The sequence below is a fragment of the Candoia aspera genome, chromosome 14 (assembly GCF_035149785.1).
Source record: "Candoia aspera isolate rCanAsp1 chromosome 14, rCanAsp1.hap2, whole genome shotgun sequence".
NCBI classification, from domain to species: Eukaryota; Metazoa; Chordata; class Lepidosauria; order Squamata; family Boidae; genus Candoia; species Candoia aspera.
Genome location: NC_086166.1, coordinates 10,071,426 through 10,097,123, shown reverse-complemented (window position 1 = coordinate 10,097,123; position 25,698 = coordinate 10,071,426). Strand labels below are relative to the sequence as shown.

The window sequence follows — 25,698 nt, the reverse complement described above, 5'->3', positions numbered from 1 at the left end:
TTTCTTCTGGCTCTGAAGCATGCCCTTCATAGTTTGTATGAATGTGTGTAGTTTGTTGAATCAAGAAAAAGGATCCAGGAAAAAAGAATAAGGTACAAAGCTATAGATGCTGAAGTTTTGAGATTACCAATAAATACTTTTCCCATCAGCAAAGGCCACTTAAAATAGGGATCAAAAGTCTCGCCATAGGAGTACCCTTTCTTGAACCAATGCAAGAATCGGCTTCTGCTTCTTTGATGCTTTTCTATATGACATCTGATGCCCTTCCTTCCCTTTGTTTTCTAGTTCACTTCTTCACTTATGACCATGAGTTCATTAGCCAGTATTGCCAAGTATCTTCATTCTTGGAGCTAGAATCGCTCCTCTCTCAACAGAGCCTCAGGGAGGCCTTCTCAGACTCGGAACTAACTACTGCCAAACAGCGGCACCAGCAAGTCCAGGATTATATGCAGGTATGGAGTAAAGAGGGACAGAAAATGTGGAACAGATACTTATTTAACCACTGGCTCAGCTGTAAGTCATAGTTGTGTTTATAGAACCTAGGCAGCATTAATACAATTTTGCTCTTGTTACCAGTTTGCATCCCAACATAATGGTTGGGCTTTACCACATGCCGCAAATTCCTCCTTTATGGAGCGTATGATGCATTGCGACTTCTCCTTTGGCTTTGGGGTGATGGTGCATTTTGACGTCTTTGTGGGTTCTACCAGAAACCTATGTTAGACAAGGTATGATAGATGGGTGGTCTGCAAGGTCTCTGAAATATATGTCTGAATCTTTTGGTTGCTTTCCCGTGGGCAGCAAATGGAGGAGATTTGGCGAGAAATGCGTTGGATGATGGACGCGTTGCAACATGCCCGGTACAAGCAACCGTCTTGTGGCCTGCCACTTGTATGGTTCATCAAAGAATCTAGCATGGCACAAAAGGAGAAAACCCAGTCAACCTCTTCTCATTTAGACTTCCTTCCATCGCCAACCCCATCTCCTGAAATGAGCCGTAAGCTCAACTCTGGTGAGTGTTTATTATGTTTTTTCAGGAAACCTTCTGTGGCTACCAATCAGATCCCTCCTAGTGGGTGTCTTCTGCCCTAAAATTGGGTATTCAGCTTGCAGGATCTCTATTAGCTCTTTGCCATGTTGCTTTCTTACCTTCCTACCCACTGTTTGAACATCTCAGAGGCTTTCATGGCTTATTCCAATGCTTACACAGGCTTGGTAAACAAACATATTTGGTGTTCAGTTTTTCACATTTGGAACCAACAAAGCAACAGAGCATAGGAATAAAATTCCTTCTATCCAGTGGAAGACATCAGTCATTCTCTCTCTTGGAGTGTATGTGATGGTCTGTGAGAAGAACCTTGGGAGACAGGAGGAAGATCTGCAGCCTAGACAATGGACTGGTAGACAAAACCTGAGACCAAAGGAGGGATGGAGTGGAGAAGGCGTCTCAGAAAGGACCTTCCTATTTTTCTGGGAAGTAAAAGTAAGAGAGGGGAGAGGTGCTTTCAGACTTGCAAGATTCTTTTACTGTAACCTTACAATAAAGGTAGTGTTAGTACTCATGGTTTATGCTTCTTGTCTGGAGTACCTTGAAGGGCTAACAACAGTCTTGCAAGACTGAAAGTATTCTTCCCTTCCTTTACTTTTACTTTCCAGAATCTAGGGAGGGTCCTATAGGGAGATGTGTAATGGCAGTGAAATATGCCTGGTTACAGTAGGACAGAACTATATAAAATCAGGTATGGCATGGAGAAAGTGGATGGGAGATGGTTTTCTCTGTTTCTCACCACAAGAGGACTTGGGATCATCCATTGATGTAGCCTGGAAGGAAACAAAAGACAGTACTTCAATATATAACCCATAATTAATCTGTGCAGCTCATTACTGGATGGCATGAGGAGTGGCCTTAAAAAGAAGTAGAAGGCATTCAAAAAGGGCAGGTCTGTCCAGGGCTGGATGGTCTTGGAGACTCAGTGCTACCTCTGGGTTGGGGGCAGCATACCTCCAAATAATAATTGCAAGGAAAGTACAGTGGGAAAGGAGTAGAACTCTGTATCTTCTGCTTGCAAGCATCCCAATGACATCTGGTTGGCTACTTTGAGAGACAAATGGTAGGCACTTCCAGTGGGTGGAAGCCCTAGAGATCCAAACTTGAAATAAGGAGGAATTTCCTGACTGAGAGAGCTACTAAGTAGTGGAACAGCCTCCCTCCTGGAGTCATCAGTGCTCCATCACAGATGATTTTCAAACAAAGGTTGGACAGCCATTTGTCTGGGATGGTCTGAGGATTCCTGACCTCGGCAGGCGGTTACACGAGAAGACCTCCAAGGTCACTTCCAATCTTATGATTCTATGACTAGATGGGTCTTGGCTTGATCCAGCAGAGCTATTCTTAATTCTTAGGATGGAAAACTAGCACTAACTTTTCATGTCCTGGGTCTAGAGAGAGGAGAAGCGACACACAATATAATGCAGATAATCTCCCACCCCATTATTAATAGGTCTATGGTGGTTACAGATACAAAGAGACTGAATTGGGCCACAAATACTACAGAGTCAAAAAGTGATAGGAGGGGAACACTAGGAAGCATGAAAGAGAAAATAAAATAGTGGACTACTCGACCAAGTTCATAATCTGAGGCACCCCAAGCCATAAATATACAGTAGATCCTGAGTATAGATCATTACCTATGGTTGATGTCTCTGTGCTCTTAAATGATAGCAAACTAATGGGCTTTTGGATTGCAATCATTTAAAAGATGTTCACCATTTTGAAATGCAAGAAGTGCATTTGCTGATGCTTTCCTTAGATGTTTCTTTTCTGACCCTTTCCTGTAAAATTAGTTTCCATTGTTTCTTCTCACACAGAATGGAAAGATGGAAGTCCCACCACTAATTTTGTTATCGAGACTGAACTATCTCTCAGTGTTTTCATAAGACAACTCCTTCACCATAATGAACCTTTGCAGATATCTTGGCTCTACGACTTTAAAGACTGTTGGAATCAGCTTTCCCATCTTAGAAATGATCTTGAGCCTGTTGCCAAATACTTTTAGTAATAGCAGGTAGATTATAATCTTTACTGCACACCTACCTTGTTCAGAAAAATGGGAGTCTGTTGCTAGATTACATGAGATAAAAACAGGCTTGAGGCAAACACAGTTGGAAAGCAACACTAAACAGTGTTAGAATTGAGCAGGACAAGGAGCCTAGAGTCATTAATTTGAGATGAGTGGCTGTATAAATTTAACTAATAAAAAAATAAGGAGGATTCAATACATATCAAAGTTGGAAACCAGAGACTGGTAATAATGCTGCATGGTTGATTCCTAATTCCTTTAAACTGTGCTAGTAACACATGGGTTTGTACCACATCCAAAATCTGGGTTCTTCTATACTTGGAGTCTATATTACAACTTTACAGGATTCTCAAATCAGAACCAACTTTCATTAATATGGATAGAATGTATTGTAGTTTATAATCTCACTTGGTGAACTATACCATTTTTGATCATAGTTATTCATAGTCCTGCTTTGTTTAGAGCTTAACACAACTGATACAATATATTCAGTCACTCCTAGTTTACTGATAATGTATTGGAAAACTAAAACTTCCATGACATTTGTAAATCTCTAGTTTATTCATTTGCATGTTATTCTTTTATCCTTTTGTTTGTTCGTCTTGTTTGTTGATATACTGTAGCCTCTTCAAATGTTTCATAAAAATAAATGAAATGTGCCAATGAGGAACTTCAGACAAAAATTAGGGCCATCAGAACTCTAGGACTTGGATTGAATCCAGAATGTTGTAAATTTGATCTTCAGGGTCACTTAAGAACTTTGTTGGAGAAGGTATCACAGGATATTTACAGTGTTACATCCTATCGCTTGACCAGGTAATTCCCAGGTGATATTATGACAAATGTAGAAGACACAAAGACTACACATCCATGGATCTAATCATACAGATTGTCAAGAGTCAAGAATGACTTGAAGTACCCCCCCCCCAAATTGTGCAAAACTCTTTGAGCAATACTTGTCAAGGATCTTTAAGTCATGGTGCACTGTGACAAAAACTGAAGCATAGAAATGAAGGACAAGCAGTGGAGAATCAGCAAAAACTGCCAAGTATATTTTTTCAATAAAATTTTTGGCAAGGTGATAGCCTTCAGATGGAATTAGTGTTTCAAAAGAAAGCAATTAGAAGACAACAAAATCAGGAGGGACCCAAAAGAAAGAAAGAGGCCACTGCAAATTATGAGTAGCAAGAATTGTATGTTTGGACCAGCACATTGCTCTAGATGGCATGGCTGACTTGCGTGAAAGTGAGAATCAATGATATAGAGAGTGGCTAGAAGAAGTAGAAGGCAAATATTGTCTCTTTTGGAGTAAAAGAAAAAAAGGGTCTTCTTTGGTCCCTACAACAGATCAGGGATTTGTCTTTTCCTTCCAGATGACTGAATCACTGATCCCTCAAGGTTGTCCTTGAGCAAATCTGCAGTGGGCACTAATAGCTAATGGAGTTCTTTTAGGTTCTTTAGAACTTCATCTGTAAGTTTTTCTTGGCTACAGATGTGGAGAGAAGAGTCTATAGGACTGTGAGTTTCCTTGGACATTCTGGCTAAACAAGAATTCAAAATAATGAAAATTGGAAGTCAGGAAGAAGCAACATGCAGGAAAGGATTAGGAGAGTGAGCAAGGCTAACTGGCTAACTTAGAAAAGGGCTCTATTGTTGGGCTGAAGGACTCTCACACTCCTTGGAGATGCTTATTATGAAGTATTTTGAAAACCTATGTTTGGGAAAGGATCTTTTTTTGGAATCAAATAAAGGGAGGAGAGAGAAGATTTTTCTGGGATGATTTGAGAGTTTTAAGAACCAGTTAGAGTACTGTTTCTCAACCTTGGCGACTTTAAGATGTGCAGAATTGTGAGAGTCGAAGTCCACATATCTTAAAGCTGCCAAGGTTGAGAAACACTGAGCTACAGAGTAAGAGGTCCAGTTCTCCTGGTAGCTTTATGACTCTCGTATTCCGAACACAAGTTACTTCCATCCAAGGGTGTTTGCTAGTACATATTGCAGATGTCTCATCTATGCCTAGATCAGGGTTTCTCAACCAGAATTCTGTGGAACCCTAGGGTTCTGCGAGAAGTCACTAGGGGTTCCCTGGGAGATCACGATTTATTTAAAAAATTATTTCAAATTTGGGCAGCTTCACTTTAAAGAGGTAAGTTTCATTCTTTATTTTTAGTTGAATAACGCTGTTAATGCATATACACAGGCCTACCCATGAAAGGAATATCATAATGTTGCAACTTCTGGCCTATCTTGAGCCTGAACGGGCAGGAGTTCCTTCCCCAAGTCCTGAAAAATACTTCAAGGGTTCCTCCAGGGTCAGAAGGTTGAGAAAGGCTGGCCTAGATTTTCCTTTTCATATCTTCTCCAAGTAAGTACTTGGGAGGTACCTTAAAATGGCAGGGAGGCTGAAGTAACCTTTGTATCTTCTTCTTGCAGATTCACATGGAATCTCTGATGAGGAGGGCTCCTCAGAAGTATTCTTAGCTACTGACAGTGATTATGACTCCAGCAGTGCCCAGAGTCCCCGAGAACTTGACCTCGTTTACTCTTCTTCAGGGCCAGAATGCTGTAGGAGAAGACATCCCCGTCCTTTGAGGGACAGTGCCCCTGATGTCCTGCAGAGTCATGAGCTTAAGACACCCCCAATTCCTCCCAAGGAGTCTCAGCCTTCCCCAGAGCAATATGACAGCGACTTTGTGCTTCCTAGCCGGCAAATAGAGCTGTTGCGTGTCACGGAGAAAAGGCAGGCCTACTGTGTCCGTACCAGCAGTTTGGATTTCCCCAAGCCCTTCTGCCATGGGGCCAGGAAGTCTTGCCCTGGCTCTGTTGACAGCTCACCAACAGAGAGCAGGACTGCAGGCCACTGTGGCCCTGTGCAATCTGGGACAGGTTCTGTTTTCAGCTCCAGCCATGGTTGGCACGCAGAGAGTTCTGGGGCTGTATTTCGGACACGTTCAGTAGAGTGGACTCATACCTTCCAGGAGGCACCTGAACTGGGACATGTAGCAAACCGGGGCAGACTGCCAGGTTCTTTCATCTTACATGTGTGTGCTCAGTATGAAACGGGGCTCTCCAAAGAGACAAGTGTTAAGGTACCCTTAAATTCCTGGTTCTGCCTTATCAGCATAATGGTGCAGTATTGGGAATGAAGGAAATGCTTGCAGGAAAATACCGGATTTTCCCAAGTCTGAGCACCCCTATCACTCTTTCTGTTCCTTTTAACATTGGGTCTCCTCCCCAGGACAGGTAATGTAGTATCAGTAAGCCAGAGGGAACAGAATTCTCTTAGTTTCAATACACGGTCTGAGAATACATCTAGATTTAGCTCCATGTACTTCAGTTTCTGCTTTGCAAAATGTGTTGGAGAGAGAATTCAAGAATCTACATTGTAAGAATGGACATCTTTTGACCGATTTTTGATCTGACACCTGCTCTGAAGACCATACAGCCCAGGAAAGCATTCTGGAGAAATGAGGGCTGTGTTGCATAATTACTAGATGTGCATCCACCCCAGTATAAAATCTCTCTATAGATGCTCTCTGAGAAGAAACATTGCCTGGTTTTGCTAAGAGTATCATCTAGTGACCTATTCTCATGCTGAAAATTCTTTGTATTTTCTCTTTAAGAAAATGATTACTACTTCCTTATCAGTCAAGTTCGGTTCTTGAGATTCCCAGTAACATTTTAATATAATTTGTAATATTGTGAATTTGGTTATGACTTCCTTAATCTCTGTTTTGATGCTTCAGCCATGAGTTTCACAATGTATAAACTGGAGTCAGATTTTCAACCAGGCTAGGCTGGTGACAGAAACTGACACCATGCATCAGAATCTCCTATGGTAGCCAACAAGGTAAAAGAATATTTTTGCAGCTGAAATTTGTTAAGATGAAGATAAAATAAAATGGTTAATCTCCCATGCATGGGAGTAATGTATTGGTTCAAATTATGGACCAATAGCCATAGTATGATAGCTGTTTTGATTATGAATATATGATAATCAGTGCAAGATAATCAGTGCAAGGACTTTTGTGATTGTGAAAATTTCAGTCTACTGGGGAGGCATACATTATTTTGCATTATCTCCACAAATACATCTATTTCATGTAGGTAGATGTAGATGTATGTATGTATGTATGTACATATATATATGTGTGTGTGTGTGTGTGTGTAGGTAGGTAGGTAGGTAGGTAGATATAGGTAAGGGACGTGGTGGCACTGTGGGTTAAACCGCTGAGCTGCTGGGCTTGCCGATCAGAAGGTCGGAGGTTCAAATCCTCTTGACGGGGTGAACTCCCATTGCTAGTCCCAGCTCCTGCCAACCTAGCAGTTTGAAAACATGCAAATGTGAGTAGATCAATAGGTACCGCTTAGGCGGGCAGGTAACGGCATTCCATTTAGTCATGCCGGCCACATGACCATGGAGGAAGTGTCTACGGACAAACGCCGGCTCTTCGGCTTGGAAATGGAGATGAGCACCGCCCCCTAGAGTCCGACACGATTGGACTTAATGTCAAGGGAAACCTTTACCTTTACTTTAGATATTTAGGTATCCCCAAGGAGACCAAATGGCATGTGTGTTGTGATGTCATCACAAAAATGATGCCTTTGACATAATTCTGGCTTCTACCAGATACCTGTGCATTGTCTCTATTATATTCTTTTGTAGATTCATGACTTAGTGATTACTTCAAATAAGGAATAGGAAACCATAACAACTGGGAGATTATCTTTTGATTCTATGGGGGAATGAGATTGATTAAAACAGGTTGGCTTTCCCAGACCATCTCGATTGAACTGAGAGGTTTAGAGACAGGAATGGGGAGCGAGATCTTTGGAAGGAAGATTTTAAATAATTTCTTTACGCCAATTATTTTATATACTATCTCTCTAGGCTGAGAGCCTTCAAAGAAATTAAGAAAGTATTATCTAAATTTTAAAAAAAGAGACCTTGATTTCTAACAGCGGAAGTCCAGAAGGGAAAGGGTATGTTATCCTATGAGCTCTTCCTAATCCCTAAATTTCTCTTATATTGTAAGACGTGCCAGTTTTTATCCAGTTTCATGGAAGCTATTTGGGGGGGCAAATAGATGAAATAGATGAATGGAAAACCAGAATGGCTTTCAGGGCCCAAATGAATGGTGATTGTATCCACTCACTCATTCTCAATTGCCCTTCACCTTTGTCCAAAGGGTGTTCAGTCTTGAGCCCCTTGAGTGGGACAATTCCAGATCAAGTCTGGGACAATACTTGGCAATACCTTAGACCAGTGTTTCTCAGCCTTGGCAACTTTACACTGTGTGGACTTCCAGAATTCTGGTAGTTGAATTCCACACAGCGTAAAGGTGCCATGGTTGAGAAACACTGCCTTAGACATTGTTGGTCATTCCTTTGCAAAAGGAGACTATTTGGGGAAAAAAATGAGGTTCTAATTTGATAAATTTATTATCCAGGGAAAGGCAGCTTCTTGGGAAATAGCCTCATTCTTGTCTGTCCTTCCTCTTTGTCTCACCTACCTCTCTTTTTGCACAGCTGCACCTCACGAGCAAGATGTCGGCAGAAGATGTGGTGAAGCTGGTGGTCCAGGAGACGAACGAGGTCTCGCGCAAAGTCCTGGGAAACGCAAACACTTTCTGCTACAGCGAAGAACAACTGGGCCACTTTGGATTAGTGTTTGTATCAGACGATGTGGAACAATGGCTTCCAAACCACTTCCTGCCCCTCTCACTTCAAAAGACCTGGCCCGGTGGGAGATTCTATGTCCGAATCAAAGACACGTCCCCTCTCTTGTTTCGATATGGCCCAGCAACAACTGTATGAGAGGCAGGAGAAATAGAAGGAGAAAAATAAGGACCATCCAACTTCCAGTGAGCAGAAAGCTCATCACCAATGCTTCCTTCTGAACAGACACTTTTGTGCCAGACATTATGGGCCAGAAGCATATTGGGCAGTGTGTTGCTTTTGTATGTGTGTGTGTATGTGTGTGTGTGTGTGTTATTTACCAAAGAGACAACAAGACCTGGTTGTTATGACCTCAATAAGTGAGGGTGAAATCCAGGAGCCTTGTGGGGGCGGGGGTGATGAAATTAAAATTTTGATCAGCAAAGAGAAGAGCTGGTTAGGGATAAAGAAGCAATATGTAATTATATATTTTTTTCAATCCAAACATTGTGGAAGAGAGGGAAGGGGTGCATTCTTGAAAGAAAAGCTACCATGATTTTGCTGGGAATGGGCTCAGAGGTTCCCCCGGAGAGAGGGAAAGGACTAGCAATCTCACAAATTGTGTCCTGTTATCTGTTTCTGTTTCATTGTCCCTAGAGAAGTAGGAAATTGCCCATAATTCCTTGAACAAACTGTTTTCTTTTTCTTAATTCCATCCTGGCTACTTCATAATGCAGAATATTGTGGATGTTCAAATTCTGTGGGAAGTCAAAGTCCTTTCTCTCTCCAAAGTTAAGAAATCAGGCTTTATCTCTGGGATAAAAACCTCTTCTTGGTAGGAAGACTGAATCAACCTTTCATCTCATTAGCACTTCCATTCTTAGAATGATCCAAGTTGGGACAGTGGCAGGGTTGGTTGACTTCTTGTTGAAGTTGTTTAAGAGTTGCACTTCAATGTAAGACCTTGTGATTCCTTTCCCTGATCTATCTTCCCCTTCTCTCTGCTTCATGGATTTTGGAAGGTACACACAGAAACAATTATTGGGAATCAACTGTAAGGTGGCTTGGATTAGGAATTACTTCATTCCATTCCACCTTCTGTTACAGATTTAGTTCAGTGTTGGGAAGCGATGACCACCCTTTTCGATCTCCAAGTGCGGAACTGAAGGTTGTAATGGAAGCATCTGCCAGACCAGCCAGGTTTTCATCTTTCATATAAACAAGAGCAAGCATTGAACAGGGGCCTTTGCAATAACTCATGTAGACACCACCCTGATTCTCATGGTGGTCATTCCCCTACCCTTAGTGGAAGGAGAAAGGAACTTTAGCAAAGACCCAGCACAAAGCCCAAGCAAGTAACATTCATTCCGCACCCTCAGCTTGAAAAGATGCAAAGCTATCAAAGCCAAGAAGAAGATCTCTGGATGACTACAGTGAAGAGGGTACGGTCACCAATGGCAGCTGCAATGGCTTTTGATTTGGTATCTCTTCTCCATTCCCATGATACGTGGCACAGACTCTTTAGGGAAGAGGGGGATGCATCCTAATGTGCTCACAGAATTGTGTCAATGCTTCTGGAAGAACACCCAGCAGACCATTCCTAATCTCTTGGACTATGGGCTAAGTCTAAGTTCTCAACTGAGTAAAATTTAACACACACAGGACATTAATGCTTCCCTTTTAGGAGCACAAGTTCCAGGTCCCCAAATTATTATTTTTGTTTACTTGCTCCAGAAGTAGAAACAAACTCCAGACTAACCCCAAAGACCCTATAGGGTTGCTGCTTGCTGTAAGAGAGCACAAAACATTTTGAATTCATTTGTAGGAGCTGTGCATCATAGAAGGTTGGTATCTCAGAGCCCTTAAAGATGTAATCGGTTTTGTGGTCTGAGAGACCTTAAAATTCACATCAGAGTGAATTTGTGAGCTCCTGTCTGAGAATTGGCCAGAACAAATTGACATTCTTCCTAGCATATGAACATCTACCTCTTCTCTGTAGTCTTATTTTGGTTCCATTCTTAGTGTTGACCAGAGTTCATTGTTAGGGATGCTGCTATGGGACACGGAAGTTTTCCTCAAAGACTTCAGTCACAGAACCAGCTGTGAAATGATAGGGCTTCAACCATGGAGGTAAAACCATCCAATATTTCTTTGAATTATATCCCATCTTTCCTCAAGGAAATGAAGGACATCATACATACAGTCTGAATGCATTCTTCAGACCAGGCACTGAAGAGATCAGACCTTATGCTTCAGTAAAATGATTTCATCCTGTCCCTTTCACCTATGCCCCAAGGCCCATTCTTTGTTTCCTGCAGCAGTTGAGGTCTCCTTGCCACAGATTTGGAGCAATTCAAGATCACGGAGGATGGACTTAGCAAGTTCTTCCGTCATAGCCTTTAAGATGTGTGGACTTCAACTTCCTCCTAGGGATTGTTTCTTTCTAGAAGCGCTGTGTAAGTTGGAGCGTAAACAGCCACTTTCAGTGCTTCCCTCATGCTTCTCTTGAAGTTGAAAAGAAGAAGAGGAAGAAAGCTCTCCATAAGAACAAAACAGAAGTCTCAGTCCTCTGGAAGATACTGGACCTGTTGCAGCTTCAGCTACATATTGTAATCCAAACTGCAGCGTTCAGTTTCAGATTACATGTTATGGGGAGGACATGGTCACATCTTAATTACCACTCAGGGATCCACACCAAATTCTTATCATTGTAGGTGTCATCCACTTTAGCGGCAGAGTTGATTTTCAAGGAAGCTGGGCCAGAAAATCTGATCAAGTAAACTGCAATAGGCTGTCATTAAGGACATCCAGACTGGTGCTAGCATCCTTCTAAGCTTCAGATAGGGAATCGAGAATGGGCTTCTCTCCATCAAAGCATACTATATGATCAGAACTGAGTCAGAGACAAGACTTGGATCAGCAGGCAGGATGGTTTTATAGTCTGAACCAGTGTTTCTCAGCCTTGGCAACTTTAGGATGTGTGGACTTCAACTCCCAGAATTCCCCAGCCAGAATTCTGGGAGTCGAGGTCCACACATCTTAAAGTTGCCAAAGTTGAGAAATGCTGGCCTGAACAGACATATTGCTGGAGTACTTCAGCAGATAACAGACTTGAGGAGCCGTGAAGGATCACTTCCCCAATGCAAAAACCATCTATGCAGGTCTGCGCTTTATCATCATTATCCCCCAATCATGGCCCAGTCTCGTTCCACTTGATCCACAAACGTCCGGCATGCGTTTCCTCTTGTACCTTTTCTTTCTCTGTCTCTGTGGCTGATTTGTGTTTGTCACACAGACCAATATAGTGCCTTTTCGAACATGCGAGGCTTTAGTTTCCAGAACTGGGACTTACATCGGTAATCAGGACCTGGAGGTTGCCAAGCAGGGCATCTTGCATTGCTGGGGTTGAGACTTCATCTGCAGCTCAGCTGGTTTCAGAGAGCAGCATAGAAGTAGAACAGCACGTATAAGAGCCAATTAATTCTCCACCTTCCTTCCTTTTATGAGCAATTTCATTAACAGCAATACTATTTCAGCCTGTCGGCTAAGATCAAGTGTAGTATCTATTGGAATGTATTACTTGGGAAGACTTTCTCAACTGGTGAGTCAAGAAGAGCTTTTGTGTGGAAAAAAAAACGAGGTGGTGTGGGTGCTGCAGGATTGACTACAGAAAAGATACAATGCCATATTTTACGAGAGAGAGATTACATCTCAATTAAAGTATTAGCTTCCCATCTCCCCATGCAATCTGTCTAAAAAGGGCTGTGCTTCAATAAAGAACTGGTCACTCTTGATAGGCCCTCTCATTAAACTTTCAGCTTGGATTCTTCTAAATGTACTTCCCCTTCAGAACATTCTCAGTGGCCATCACCTATGAACAGTGTGTGCCAAGTTCTTCTTCTACAATTGGTGTATCTTTTATACAGACCCAGGTATCTAGATTGGATTCATTGTTTCTGGGAAAGAGGAGAAAAATGTGCTTACCGTAAATGATCAGAGGCATTGCTCTATCCGTTCCAAGAGATTGGAAGCCCTACGAACCTCTATTGCACATTGCTGCCTTATCTGTCACTTTTCAAATTCTAAGATAAAGTCTGTGCTTGGGTTGGACTCCTCTTCTATACCACTTACCAGCTTTGCTCTTGAATTTGGTGATGGGGATGTGGACATAGTTTCTTCTTCTGCCCATTCTGGTCTGGAAATGGCCAGGTGCTCCTCACCCAAGTGAGGTTGAAAGTTGAAGGCATCTTCCTATCAGGAGGTGGTTCTATCCCGTTTATAGTCTCTAGATTCTCACTCTGTAAAAGAATTAAAATCTATGGTAACTGAAATGCTCCCCTTTAGTTTTGTTTTCACAGCCACAAAAAACATCACAGAGATGTGCAAAAGATGATTTGTGCTGTCAAAGGTGTGCTAGGAGACATCTGTTGTGACGCTTGAGTTGTTAACTTTTTCCTTCCCCCTTCTCAGTTGCTGTTTTGTTTCTGTGATTGTGATTAGTTACTCCTGTACATCCGATAGCATGTTTCGTTGGCCGCTAGGTCTCTTTGTTAGCTGCTACTATTAACAGAACTGTGGTCCATAGTAAACACAGCTATGCTGCTGAAAGTGATCCCATCTTTCCTTCTAATGCCCTTTGGGGAAACATCTTCAGACTCTTGATCTGGAGATAATATTTTTGAACTTGGGTTGTGGGGAATGTGGTCTTGGGGGAGCGGGGAGAAGTGTCCATTAACATACATAATAGAGGATAATCCATCTCTAATTCAAAGACACAGGAACCAGATCAAGGCTAGTGAGTTGGATTATCTTTTGAAGGATAGCAATTCAAAACGGGGGGGAAAACATGGGAGAAGGACCAGAAAATTAAGCCAACTGTAAGCATACAGGCAGATCTTTTTCCCAAGCATGATGAAAGTTTATATAAAAATGAACTCAGCCCTGCAACTGGATCTTTGTGTGTGTGTGTGTGTGTGTGTGTGTGTGTGTGTGTAAATAACATCAATCATATCCCCTTTAATTCTCAGGCTCTCTTTATTTGTAGTTAAGGCTCCAATTCTGAAATGCTTTGTTGGAAATTTTTCTCTGCAGATCTCCCTGCAGGATTGGAGTCATGGTGTCTGCACATGATGCCATCTTGAGAGGTGCCTGAAGCCATCTGCATTTAAATGTTCTTTTAAATAGCATTGCTGAGTAAAGCCAATAATGCTTCAATGCACCAAAAAGCAGAACTCGGCAACAGAATCCATTGCTACATCCTGACAGCAGTCAGATAATCCGCTAGGGGTAAATTGATGAATCTTGTGGAGAAATGCTTGCACCACGGTGGGCATTTTTAGATTTGACAAGCCCATTAATTTTCTTCAAGTCTGCTGAAATGAATTCTTGACCCAACTTCTTGTTTGCTAAATATTTTTTTAATCTTTTTTCTTTATATGTGTTTCTTGTAAACATATCACATCATATTTCAATTTATTCAAGTAATGAAAGATCTTCCTTCTTTCTGGGGGGGTATTTGCCCCGTTTATGTTCCATGTAAGACAATTCAAAGCCACTTTTATGAAAACAACTCACCACAGTCTTTAGATGCAGCACCTATTTCTTGATCTTGTGTTATCAGTTCCTTTTGTTGCTCTCCAGATATGTCTCACCCCAGAGAAGGAGAAAATGATGGAGGAAATAGAGGAAGTCTTTCGTATTAACTGAGGATATGCGACCAAGCACAATAAGCCTAGGGATGTACTGGTCCAGTTCTCCAGGAGAAAGATAAATGGTTTTACAAGCCCACTATGTCTCCAGACTTAATATTGGGAAAGTGGATCTAATTGTGTTGCAAGAAATCCCAATGAGAATTTTAAGGAAGAGAAAAGAATATACTTTCCTAAGGTTTTTCAGTTGGAAACCACTTTTTCTTCCCCCCCCCTTTTCACTGAACTATGGGAAGAAGTCTCATTGGACCAAACCTGATGGGAAATGCAATTAGAAAGTGATTTAAAGTTTGTGGAAGAATTCCAAGCACAGGAGTTGTCATTTCAAAGGGTGTTTATATGTTACACCGGCATTCTGCTTTTCATCCAAGTGACTCAGAGTATGCTTTGTGACAGCCTTGTGAGGTAGATGATGCTGATGTGTAAAGCCATGGGTAAGGGGCTGCTTTGAATCAAAGTGTCCTACAGCCACACACAGTGGTTTAGCTACTGCAGCAAGATAGCTACCCGATCTGGGCTGAAAAAAATCAGATGTCCACTAGGTGGCGTCAAAGTGCTCACATTTTCTTTATTCTTTTGCTGCCATCTAGTGGTTACCCAGGGTATTGTAACCCAGATCTGGTAACCCAGGCTAAACCACAAGTCCCATAAGACAGCAAAGCAAATCAGTGACTGAATCAGGATTTCCAGACTTCCCAGTTGCTATCATTTGAAAGCCAAGCTAGTGTGCTGAGAGGACAAAATAAATCTGTAAGGCTTTATCCTTATAAATATATACATAGCAAGGCAAGCTGGCTAAGGTTAAGATTCAGGCCTTGCTTACTTTTCCCGAACACACAAAATCAGCTGCCAGAATAGATTTAAGCGTTGTGTGTGAGCAGTTTCCATGTCATCGTCTATGCAGAGCTATGCAAATGGTAAAGGACAGTCCTCGATGGTGTCACCCCACCCCAATTATTTAATAAATAATTGAAAATCAGTCACCGGGAGCATTCTAAATATTCTGTCCACTCGCAGTATTACCATTTTGAGCATGCAGAGTTTGCCCTAGATTTCCTTGATTCGTTTACCTGATCTGTGACTTTGTCTAAAACCATTTGTGATGCTCATTTGAACTTTCAAAGTTCTCTACTAGGAGCACGAACCACCTTGATGACTGTACCCTTTTTCTCCTCGACCATGTAAGAAGTGTTGAAGAGCTTCTGATCTTTCTCCTGCCATAAGCTTTCTTGAGGTCTGGCTCGTGGGACTGATACATTTTTCAGGAGGAACCAGCAAACTTGAGCCTTCTTTTTCCATTTCAGTGAGGTTGTCACCAAGTATGCAAAGCCCCATCAGTCAACATGCATCTAGGTAGCCAACTCACCTAGTCAATTAAGGTTGCAGGAGACAAGGGCTAGAGATCTGTTAGATCACTCTCTCCCAAATGACACCTGTCAGACACATGGGCAAAAGCAAAATTGTCAAGGGAGACAAAGATCAAGGAACTACCAAGGAGAAATACATACCCCCACCAAAGCTGGCAAGGTAAGCTACTGTATATAAGCAGGGAGGAAGCCCCACTCACCAACACTGATGATGTTACCTAGTTGGTTAATGAAGCATCTGCAAGCAAACAGCCAACTTCAGAGAGCACCAAGGACTCCACTGAATGGATGTGGCCAAAATATGTAGGGATAGCATAGAGAGCTTGAGGCAACAAACATGCCGTAGCTCCTCTTCTTTTAAATAAAAAATCTTAGGTTTAATACCTGTGGACACACCAAAGATTCCATCCAGAAATGAGAAGAATGGAAACCTGCTGTGCAGAAATTCACGCGTTGTTATTGTCTTTAGAATGGGACATCCTGTGTATATAAAGAGATAAAGCGAATACTGCCTCTTTTACATGGCTTCCTTTTGGCCAAGAAAAGTGAAATTTGGGGAAGTTCCTGAACCTCCAAGGCTTGAAAGTTAGTTTCTTAGACTTCAGCTGGATCTCCCCAACGGACAAGAAGCAAGCTTTCTAAATACAACAAGCTGCCCATCACTGCTGTTGTTGCCTTATTATACTTTTCCATGCCATTTTTCACATGCCTTCCACAAGTGCATCAGAGTGAGTAATGCACATACACAGACAGACAGACACACACACACACTACTGCCTGCTTGTCATTCAGAGAAAATTGATCTCTGGGTCATAGCGGAGAATCACACTGCAAATCAATGAGTATCAATGAGTGACAAATGGTCGGCCCAGGATTGCTTAACAAATTAATGACCAGACTTAAAGCAGAAAAAAAGTTGCTGGCTACAAATTTTGTTTGTTTGTTTGTTCATTTATTTATTTATTTATATTTCGAATTTCATCACTGCCCATCTCCCACAACGGAGGGACTCTGGGCAGTTTACAATAAAACTAAAACTAAATACAGATTAAAATATAATAAAAACAGTACCTCTTCAATATACATACAAAATCCAGGATGACGATGTTAAAAGTTCTTAACTTAAATTCATAAATACATGGGGGCCGCTATGGCATGTCTGAGAGTATATGAAGGATGTTTTCCTCTCATTTCTGAACAGCTATATTCGCTACCTAGCTTGCAGTATTAAGAAGCAAGTTTTATCTTGCTTCTGCCTAAGTTCCACCTAAGTTATTTCCAAACAGTTTTCAGGAGTAAACTAACCCTTTTCTATGGCCAGCAAACTACAGCTAGAGAACATATATTCACATTCTCATTCATCATGGTCCACTTTTGGATTTCACCTCACCAATTTGATACAAAAACAGGGCTCCCCTCTGCTTGTGACAAACTTCCCTTCCCTGCCAACTTAATGGTGCCAAGATATTAGCAGAATCGTTTAGAAGCTGGGTTTTATGACAAACTTGGAACCAAAACTACATCTGAGTTTATGAAAAAAAAAAAACCTTTCCCACACCGCTCAGCCCAGCACACAGCAGATGCTTTAGACCTTCAAGAGCAGGTTTGTATTTATTATTTATGACATTTTTATACCACCCAAATATATGACTTGAAAACATTTACAAATAACAGTTAAAACATGTCCTCCATAACTAGCCTACCTCATCAAATTCTCTGCTAAACCCCTGCATTCAGTGAGCATAAAACGTTTTCTAAATAAATAGAGGTAGTCCTCGCTTAACTACCACAACTGGGACCAGCATTTCAGTTGCTAAGTGAAGTGGTCATTAAGCGAATCAGACCAGATTTTACGACCTTTTCTGTGGTGGTCATTAAGCGAATCACTGTGGGTGTTAAGCGAACCATGTGGTCATTAGGCAAATTTGTTCCCCATTGATTTTGCTTGCCAGAAGCCGGCAGGGAAGATCAAAAATGGCGATCCCGTGACCATAGGATGCTGCAGTGGTCATAAATGCAAACCAGTTGTCAAGTGCCCAAATCAAGATCACATGACCGCGGGGACACTGCAACAGTCATAAGAGGGAGGACTGGTTGTAAGTCGTTTTTTTTCAGCACCGTCATAAGTCCGAACCATCACTAAACGAATTGTTGTTAAGCAAGGACTACCTGTAAACCCAAAGTCATATCAAAGACACAAACTATTTTTTTAAAAAAAAAGTGGGGGGGAAAGACAGCCCAAACGAGCATCTATGCTCTTAATCATGCATTTCAAAATAGACGGTTCTTCAACTGGCCTTTTGAATACTGGCAAATGAGCAAACACGGGAATCCATTGGAACATATCCCTTGCGGTGTGTCTTGCTGAGCAGTTCACTGAGAAAGAGCGAAGGAGAAATTTGAGAGAAACTGGCATCCGATATCACTGGGCATACATCCCATATCCAGATAACGGTCTTGCTATTTCATTAAAATACAGGTAGTGAGTTTAAGCCCGCTCTAAACAAATATGAGTGAAATCGCATGTAAACCTGGCCGTGGCCAAGATTTTCAATATAGAAGGACCATATCCATAATTGTCTGCTTAACACAGAGACACACAGACTTCCCTCTTCCTTCTTTCCTCATTACAGTTGATTCCCAGACTCATTAACTTGTAAATTATCTTTCCTTCGTGATCTGTCAACATCACAAAGACATTTCCTCATTTTCTAGGAGAAATCTAAAACTTTTGTTTGCTTGTTTCCGTACACTTAAGTTAACAGTTAGCGGTTGGCTAAGTAGTTAGTTCAGGGTATCTCCACCGGGGTTCCGTGGCACCCTCGGGTTCCGCGGGAGGTCACCAGGGGTTCCCTGGGAGATCAGGATTTATTTAAAACATTTCAAATTTGGGCAACTTCACATTAAAGAGGCAAGTTTCATTCTTTATTTTTAGTTCAAGAATACTGTTAATGCATATGGACAGGCCTACCCATGAAACAAATACCATAATTTTGGAACTTCTGGCCTATCTTTGAGCCTGAATGTGCAGGGGTTCCTTCCCCGAGGCCTGAAAAATATTTCAAGGGTTCCTCCAGGGTCAGAAGGTTGAGAAAGGCTGAGTTAGTTGGTAAGCATTTCCCTAAGACGCTGCATCTCTATCAAAGTGACAGTTACAAAGAGGAACGAATACATGTTACAATGTGAGAACAACGTCCAAGTTATTCTAATAAGAATGGCACTGTGGTCTTTCCAAAAGGACCTGTGGGGAAAATGCATTTCCCAAGACCTCGGATGCCCACCAGCATTATTAAAAGCCTAAGATGGGTTCTTCAGCAATGCAGAATCTGCAGGAACACTGCAACCCTTAGCTGATGAGCTTTATGGTGCTGCTCCCTGAATGCAACGGCACCAAATATGAGATCAGGTGAAAGTTAGTTTTGTATTTCAATAAGCCTGTCTTGTAGCAAAGTTCTAGCATTTTTTTTTAAATCCTCAGGCAAAGTTGTAGTTGGGAAACCTTAGTGAGCTGTATGGGAATGAACATGCGTAGGACCTTGTGAATGGTAAGAGTTGAGTTGAGTTGAGTTTATTAAATGGGATGCAGATACATGGAAATGCACACACAGGGTAGCTCTACTCTGCAACTCATCAGTATTAACTTGTTGCATATGCATGTAATAAAAAGGGAAATTTTACAAAATACAAAGCCTAAATGGGAAGAGAATGAGTTCTCTACCGAACCCCACTGTGGCTGAGTTGGAGCAATTCTTGTAAAATGTCTTATTTAAAATATTGTATCTCACTTTTCTTTTTAAAAGGGTTTGGGGAGAGAACCCATAATTTGAAACCAACTGCTAAGATCTATTAAGGGTATCTGAAAGGCTGCTCCCAGAGAACAACCAATTAAAGCAGTGCTTCTCAAACTGGCAACTTAAGACATGTGGACTTCAAGTCCCAGAATTCCCCAGCCAGCATTAGAGATACTGAATCTCAACACATAAGTTGCTCTGGGTGGGTTGATGGGAGGGAGCAGGACACAAGCCACATCAATCAGGTGTACTGGAAAAGTTTTTTTCCTTTAGAAGCACTCTCTGTTGGCCTGCTGTCACAGCAGAAGCGCATCCAACCTGCTTGTGAAGCTGTGGGAGCTGCATTCATGCTTGCAACTTGCCAACCTTCTGATCTTATCCCTTTTTGAGGAAGGGTGGCAGTTTTACATAGGAGCATGCAATTTTGCTCTTGAATGTGATAGGAAGTTGCATGCTTTGCTTGGAACAGAGAAATCTGGTGTCTTGTGACACCGGGAGACCTTTTAAAAATTATTAATCTTGTGGGTCAATCTGGTATAGATACCACAGTCTTCAGACAGGTATCCACAGGTACTTGTATATTTGCACTGCTTTATTACAGAACTGTTGCTCCTCCTGCTGGCTGGGAGCCCCTCTGTTTCTTTCCCCTCACCAAGTTTTCTGTGAACAATAGAGTATCATTACATCATGGTGTTGAAGGGGGAAAAGATAATGGAAAAAAGAGTAGATTAGCAGGGATTAGACAGAAACTCAAATCCCTGACTCAACAATAGAAGTCTCCCTTTCATTTCCTTTGAGAAGGCCCAAAGCTTTCATAGCAATACCTACTTTTTAAAAAAAAGAGTACCTGCAATGGAGAAGGGTAACTTGCAAGTGAACAGAGAATCCAGAAAAGTGAGTTACAGGTAAGTTGCCTTTCTTGCACCATTATTCCTAAGTGTTCAGACACACACACACACACATGATCTCAAGGAGATTGCAGGCTCAAGTCAAGTGGAGATGTTCTGTAGGACAGTCAAAACTTTTAGAAAAAGCATTAGGGTGTGCCCTTGTACCCAAAGGATGTTGACTCCTAAATAGGCTGACCATATTTTCTTGAGACAAAAATGGGACATTGGGATGGCAAAACAGGACGGGGTTAAAAATGGGACATTGGGGTGGCAAACGGGGCAGGGTTGGGCGTCGGGCTAGGTCACCAGGCAGGAACTTCTCCGGTTTTCTCAGGCTGGGGATCTTCAGATTCCTTCGTTTGCGAGAGGCAAGGCTGGGCTGGAGAGTCTGGTGAACGGTTGTCCCTGACAAGCCGTTCCTCCTCTGGCTGTGTTTTTATGTTCTTTTCTTCCTGCCGTTTCAAGGCAGGAGCCAGTCGGCTCGCCCTTGATCACCGCCTATCAGCTGATCCTGTTTTTTTCTTTTTAGGTTTCCCGCTGGGTTGAGCTCTGCGGCTCTTTTCCCACCGCTTTTGCTGAGCTCCCCCTCCTTCCACTCAAAGTCAGACTGCCTTCTGACAGGTTGGCGGGAACTTTCACATTTTTAAGTAAGTGTGAATGAAGCACCATGCTTCTTCAACAAAATACAGAGTTCTCGTTTAGCAACTGCCCTGTATAGTGACCGTTTGCATTTACAACAGTGATGGAAAAGTCACTTTACGACCAATCCTTGCATTGACAACCTTCGCAGGTCTGTAAAGCAAAGGAGAGCTGAAGTATGATCATAAGCATGGTCATGGTTTCACTTAGCAACTGTTCACTTAATGACCAAGTTGTCGGTCCCAATTGTGGTCACTAAATGAGGACTGCTTGTAGCATGAAAACAAACCATGGCCTAGCTGGGGAACCTAGCTACTGTTTAAAAATATCCTGGAATCTTACATATCCTTGGTGCTCCACTGGAGCCAAGCATTAATTGAGGCTAAAGAACCAATGAGAACTGCATCCAAGTCACAGAGGTATATCCTTTCTATCTTTCATAGGCTTGTGGCTAATCTCAAGGCAACAATGCTGTCTTGTACAGATCTGGGGTGAGATATTACACAAAGAAAATAGGGGAGAAAGATCAAAGCATTTTTAAAAGAATTATCTCAGACCTTTCCTGAGTATTCCAACCCCTTTATTAAGAACAGAACGTGGCAAATGAGCTGTACCCTTCAGTCTGCTGTAATGCTGCTTTTTTTCCCCCTTGAAAATGGATCCTATGAAATATGCAAGGTTATCCTATCATGTGCAGGAATTTTAGAAGGTTTCATCAGAAGGCATTTGAAGGGCTAAAGGTATAACAGCGCTTATTTTGCAGATCTTCTTCCTGATGTGGGTGTGAAGGCCGTTCTAAGTCACCGTTAAAAATTAGCTTATGATACAAAATCCAAACGAGGTGTGTTAGTTGTGTGCTTCTCGTGTCTCTCTCATGGGGTCCTTCTTTTTCAAAGGCAAACCCACCCTTCCTTTTCCCTGAAACAGACATTTGATCTGCTTAGGCTTCAAGTGGTCCCTATTTCAGTATTAGAAGTCAGATTATTTTGGGGTAAGGCCTGAGCTTTCTTCATAAGTTTAGGAGTAGGAAACTGCAGGACAGCGAGCAGGACAACCTCTAGCCTGTTGACAGTTCTTCTGCAAGAATTCCTCAACAGGATCTTTGGTGCCTACAAGAAATACACAAGGGAAAGATGCCGTGCATCCCAAATGGATTAATAAATTGATTACTCTGATTGAGGATTTAATCTAGTCCAGAATGGGAGGTAATACCTCTGGCTGAGTTTTGGGAGGAGTTTCTAGAATACAGAAGGGACAAACATGTTTTTATCTTTCTTACCCAACAGACCTTCCTCTGTTTTTCTTTATTGTTCTCACTGAACCTTCCATTGATAGTTCTTTAACCATCAACTTAATTAATTCTTATGTCAGTAAAAGGTTTGGCAATTATCAAAACAAAGAACAGATGCATGCTGCCCTGTCTTCACAAAATAAAATAAAATAGAAGCTGAGAACAATCACAACATCCCACAATCCATCTAACCAAGAAACAGGCTCACCCACACTATCAGGGCCCAGGCTTGATGGCAGAGCTAAAGTTTTAGTGCTTTGCAAAAGGCCTGCAAGGTTGGGGCATGCAATGGCATGTGGGAAAGACCTTGGGAGACAGGGAGAAGAGACACAGCCAAAGGAATGGTCAGATAAAAGGCAACTTAGCCCACAGCAGGAATGTGGGCAGAGCAAGCAGCTCAGAAGGGACCCTCCCTAGTTTCTTGGGCTGTAAAGGGGACGGGGAGAAACGTACTTTCAGACATGCAAGATTCTGTTAATGGAACCTTACAATAAAGTAGAATTAGCTCATCTGGCCCTGCTTCCTATCTGGTCGACTGCTCAAGGCTGACAGGGCAAGTCTGATTCTTTTCCTTCCCATCAACAATTTAAATAAAGTTGGGGAGGGGGGCGGTTGTGTTCCACATTGGCCATCTAAATAAATTGCTTTTCTGGTCTTTAAAACTGACCACGTAACTGGTCCAGGAAAGCCAGCAATGAGAAATCTACATAGACCCACACCCTTAATTTGTCCCACCATCTGGTTGTCAGAAGTACTCAACCTTTTAATAAGAATTGTGCCCTTTTAGCTGACGTCACTAACAACAACGCTGGGCAAGTAATCATCACGTGGTTATGTGGGAGAATATTCCCACAAATGCTCTGTGTTCGCAAGTTAATTCGCCACTGCCACATTTAATAGCCAATATCATTTATGGTTTTTCACAAACATCCTTAAAACCACTGATCACAATTCACTTTTAGTGTATTTTATAGCTGGTGAATTGGTGTCATATGCTGGGCAGGGGTTCAAAGCACAGCCAAGAAATCTGAATTTGGATAGGACCAAACATAAAACAATCTGCCTTTTTCAGATCCACCCTATCAAGTTCTGCTTCCACTGATGTAGACCTTCAGACGTTTTCATCGGCTTACACTGAGAAAATATTCCACAGCTTCAACTAAGTCGTCAATATTGAACGGTCAGTGAGGATTCTGCAGTGCCAAATCCACAAAGGTGAGAGGTTGAAAAGGGACCTCAAAGTGTATTAAGATCAACAATGATCAGCATGTTGAGATTCTGATCTGGGTAGCTGCGCAAACCTCAAAGAGAAAGAGAGCTGCAGATTCCTGATAGCTGGATCCAATTTATAGGCATGCAGCAGAGACAATAGTCAGGGAAGGAGACAAATAGTCTTCAGACAATTAAATTTAATTGTTCCATCTGAACATTATTTATCTCCTTCCCTGATTATTGTCTCCTCCAAGAAGTGAATAAATTAGAACCAGCTATCACTCTCGGCGAGAACCACTCTATTGCCCTGAAATGGAGCTGAGTTCTGAAGAATATCAGGCTCTCAGATCAACACGAAGCTTTGTTCTAATAAGCCCGTGGTTGCTTTAGATCTACCACCTTTGAACATCTTTTTAGCAGACCCCAAAGCAGCAGCAGCAGCAGCAGCAGCTTTCCATTTCAACATCCGCCTCTTACACAAATGCTCGGCAACTTTAAATTAAAGCAGCCAAATAACATGACCGAAAGGAAAACGTTTAAGGCTAGATTTTTTAATGTAATATTACCAGATTCCCCAATCCCACCCCCAGTTTGAGGAGTGGAGAATATGGCCCAAAAATCTCCTTCGACTCTAGCTTGACCCCTGATGATAACCTGGACACATGTAGTGATCTTAGCAACATTTCTCATTGTTACGTTCTGGGATTCCCTTCCTTCCTTCCTTCCTTCCTTCCTTCCTTCCTTCCTTCCTTCCTTCCTTCCTTCCTTCCTTCCTTCCTTCCTTCCTTCCTCCCTACCTTGTATTAGTGAGATCCAACCTGCTAAGCCTTTTAAGAGTCAAGTCACAGTCACTAGATGTTGCCACCTAAGTGGACAAAGCCACACCAGACAACCTTGAATTCAGTCTCCTAAAATGTCAATATGGTAGGAAGGATCACAGAGTTGAAATAATTATCTGCCATCAAGCTCCAGATCTTCTACCTTTCCCCAATAATGGTGTGGTTGAAAAACTGTATATTCTTTGGTATTCTAGCTGTAGAAACAGTAATGCTTGACAGAAAGTATTTGCGTGTGGTGGAGTTATCTGGAGGGGGAGAATTTTGCAATCACTTAAGCTTATGGTTAGACTTGGATGTAATGACTGAAAGAAGGAAGAACCAAACTTGAAGTTAGAAGGTGTAGAACATTCAGTTCCAACTGTTAAAGTTTAATGTTGTAGTGTGGAGGGTAGCAAGGCAATGCAGTGATGAGCACTGAAGAAGGATCCATCTGGAGTAACCTGTTCACACTAACAAGGATGAAAGTTCCATAAGGTTCCTTCCATAGGATCTGTAGCTCAACCACATGTAAAGGATGCTGGGTGGGAGACCACAGCTTGAAGGAAGACTAGACAGGGCAAGCTCACACATTGCTAATTACTCTTGTGTATCTTGAGTAACTTGGTTCTGGATGAAGAGTAGGAAGGAGAAAGGTAGAGAAACAGAATGATTATGATAATTGCACACTATCAAGTTGCTGTCAGCTCTTAATAAATAATAAATAGATTTTCTCCAGGAGCATCTGTCCCTAACCTGGTCCTTCAGGTCTTCCAACCCACTGCTACTATAATTGAATCCATCCACCTTGCTGCTGGTTGTCCTCTTCTCTTTCTTTCCACCTTCCCCAGCATTGTAGACTTCTCAAGGGATCTGGGTCTTCTCATGATGTGTCTAAAATATAATTCATGCCTCGAGTGGGAACTCTGGGTTGATTTGTCCTATGATCCATTTATTTGGTTATTTTGGCTGTCCATGGTATTCTTAGGAGTCTTCTTCAACACTACAGTTCAAAAGCATTAATGCTTTTTCTGTCTTGCTCCTTCAAAATCTAAGTTTTGCTTCCATAGAGTGTCTCAGGGAAAACCATGGCCTGCATGATTCTCCAGCCATTAACAGCAGAGGGAAGGTGGTAGTGGTGATGAGAAAAGTCTTTACTTTGGGGTCCTGTTTCTCTGAGAAACAGGACAACTGTAGAGAGTAAAGAGGATGACCTTGACACAGAGAGAGAAGATGCATTACTAAAG

General features: G+C 41.9%; 1 protein-coding gene across 1 annotated transcript in view; it reads left to right on the top strand.

Moving 5' to 3' along the window:
- Positions 1-9,204, top strand: part of LOC134505399 (ankyrin repeat and fibronectin type-III domain-containing protein 1-like) — a 32,154-nt gene extending 22,950 nt beyond the window's left edge. Inside the window, exons 15-18 of the mRNA XM_063315083.1 lie at positions 286-452; positions 802-1,012; positions 5,514-6,169; positions 8,610-9,204. Coding sequence (XP_063171153.1) covers positions 286-452; positions 802-1,012; positions 5,514-6,169; positions 8,610-8,897 — 1,322 coding nt within the window. The 3' untranslated portion in view covers positions 8,898-9,204. The remainder of the gene's footprint in view (positions 1-285; positions 453-801; positions 1,013-5,513; positions 6,170-8,609) is intronic.
- Positions 9,205-25,698: the final 16,494 nt, after the last annotated feature.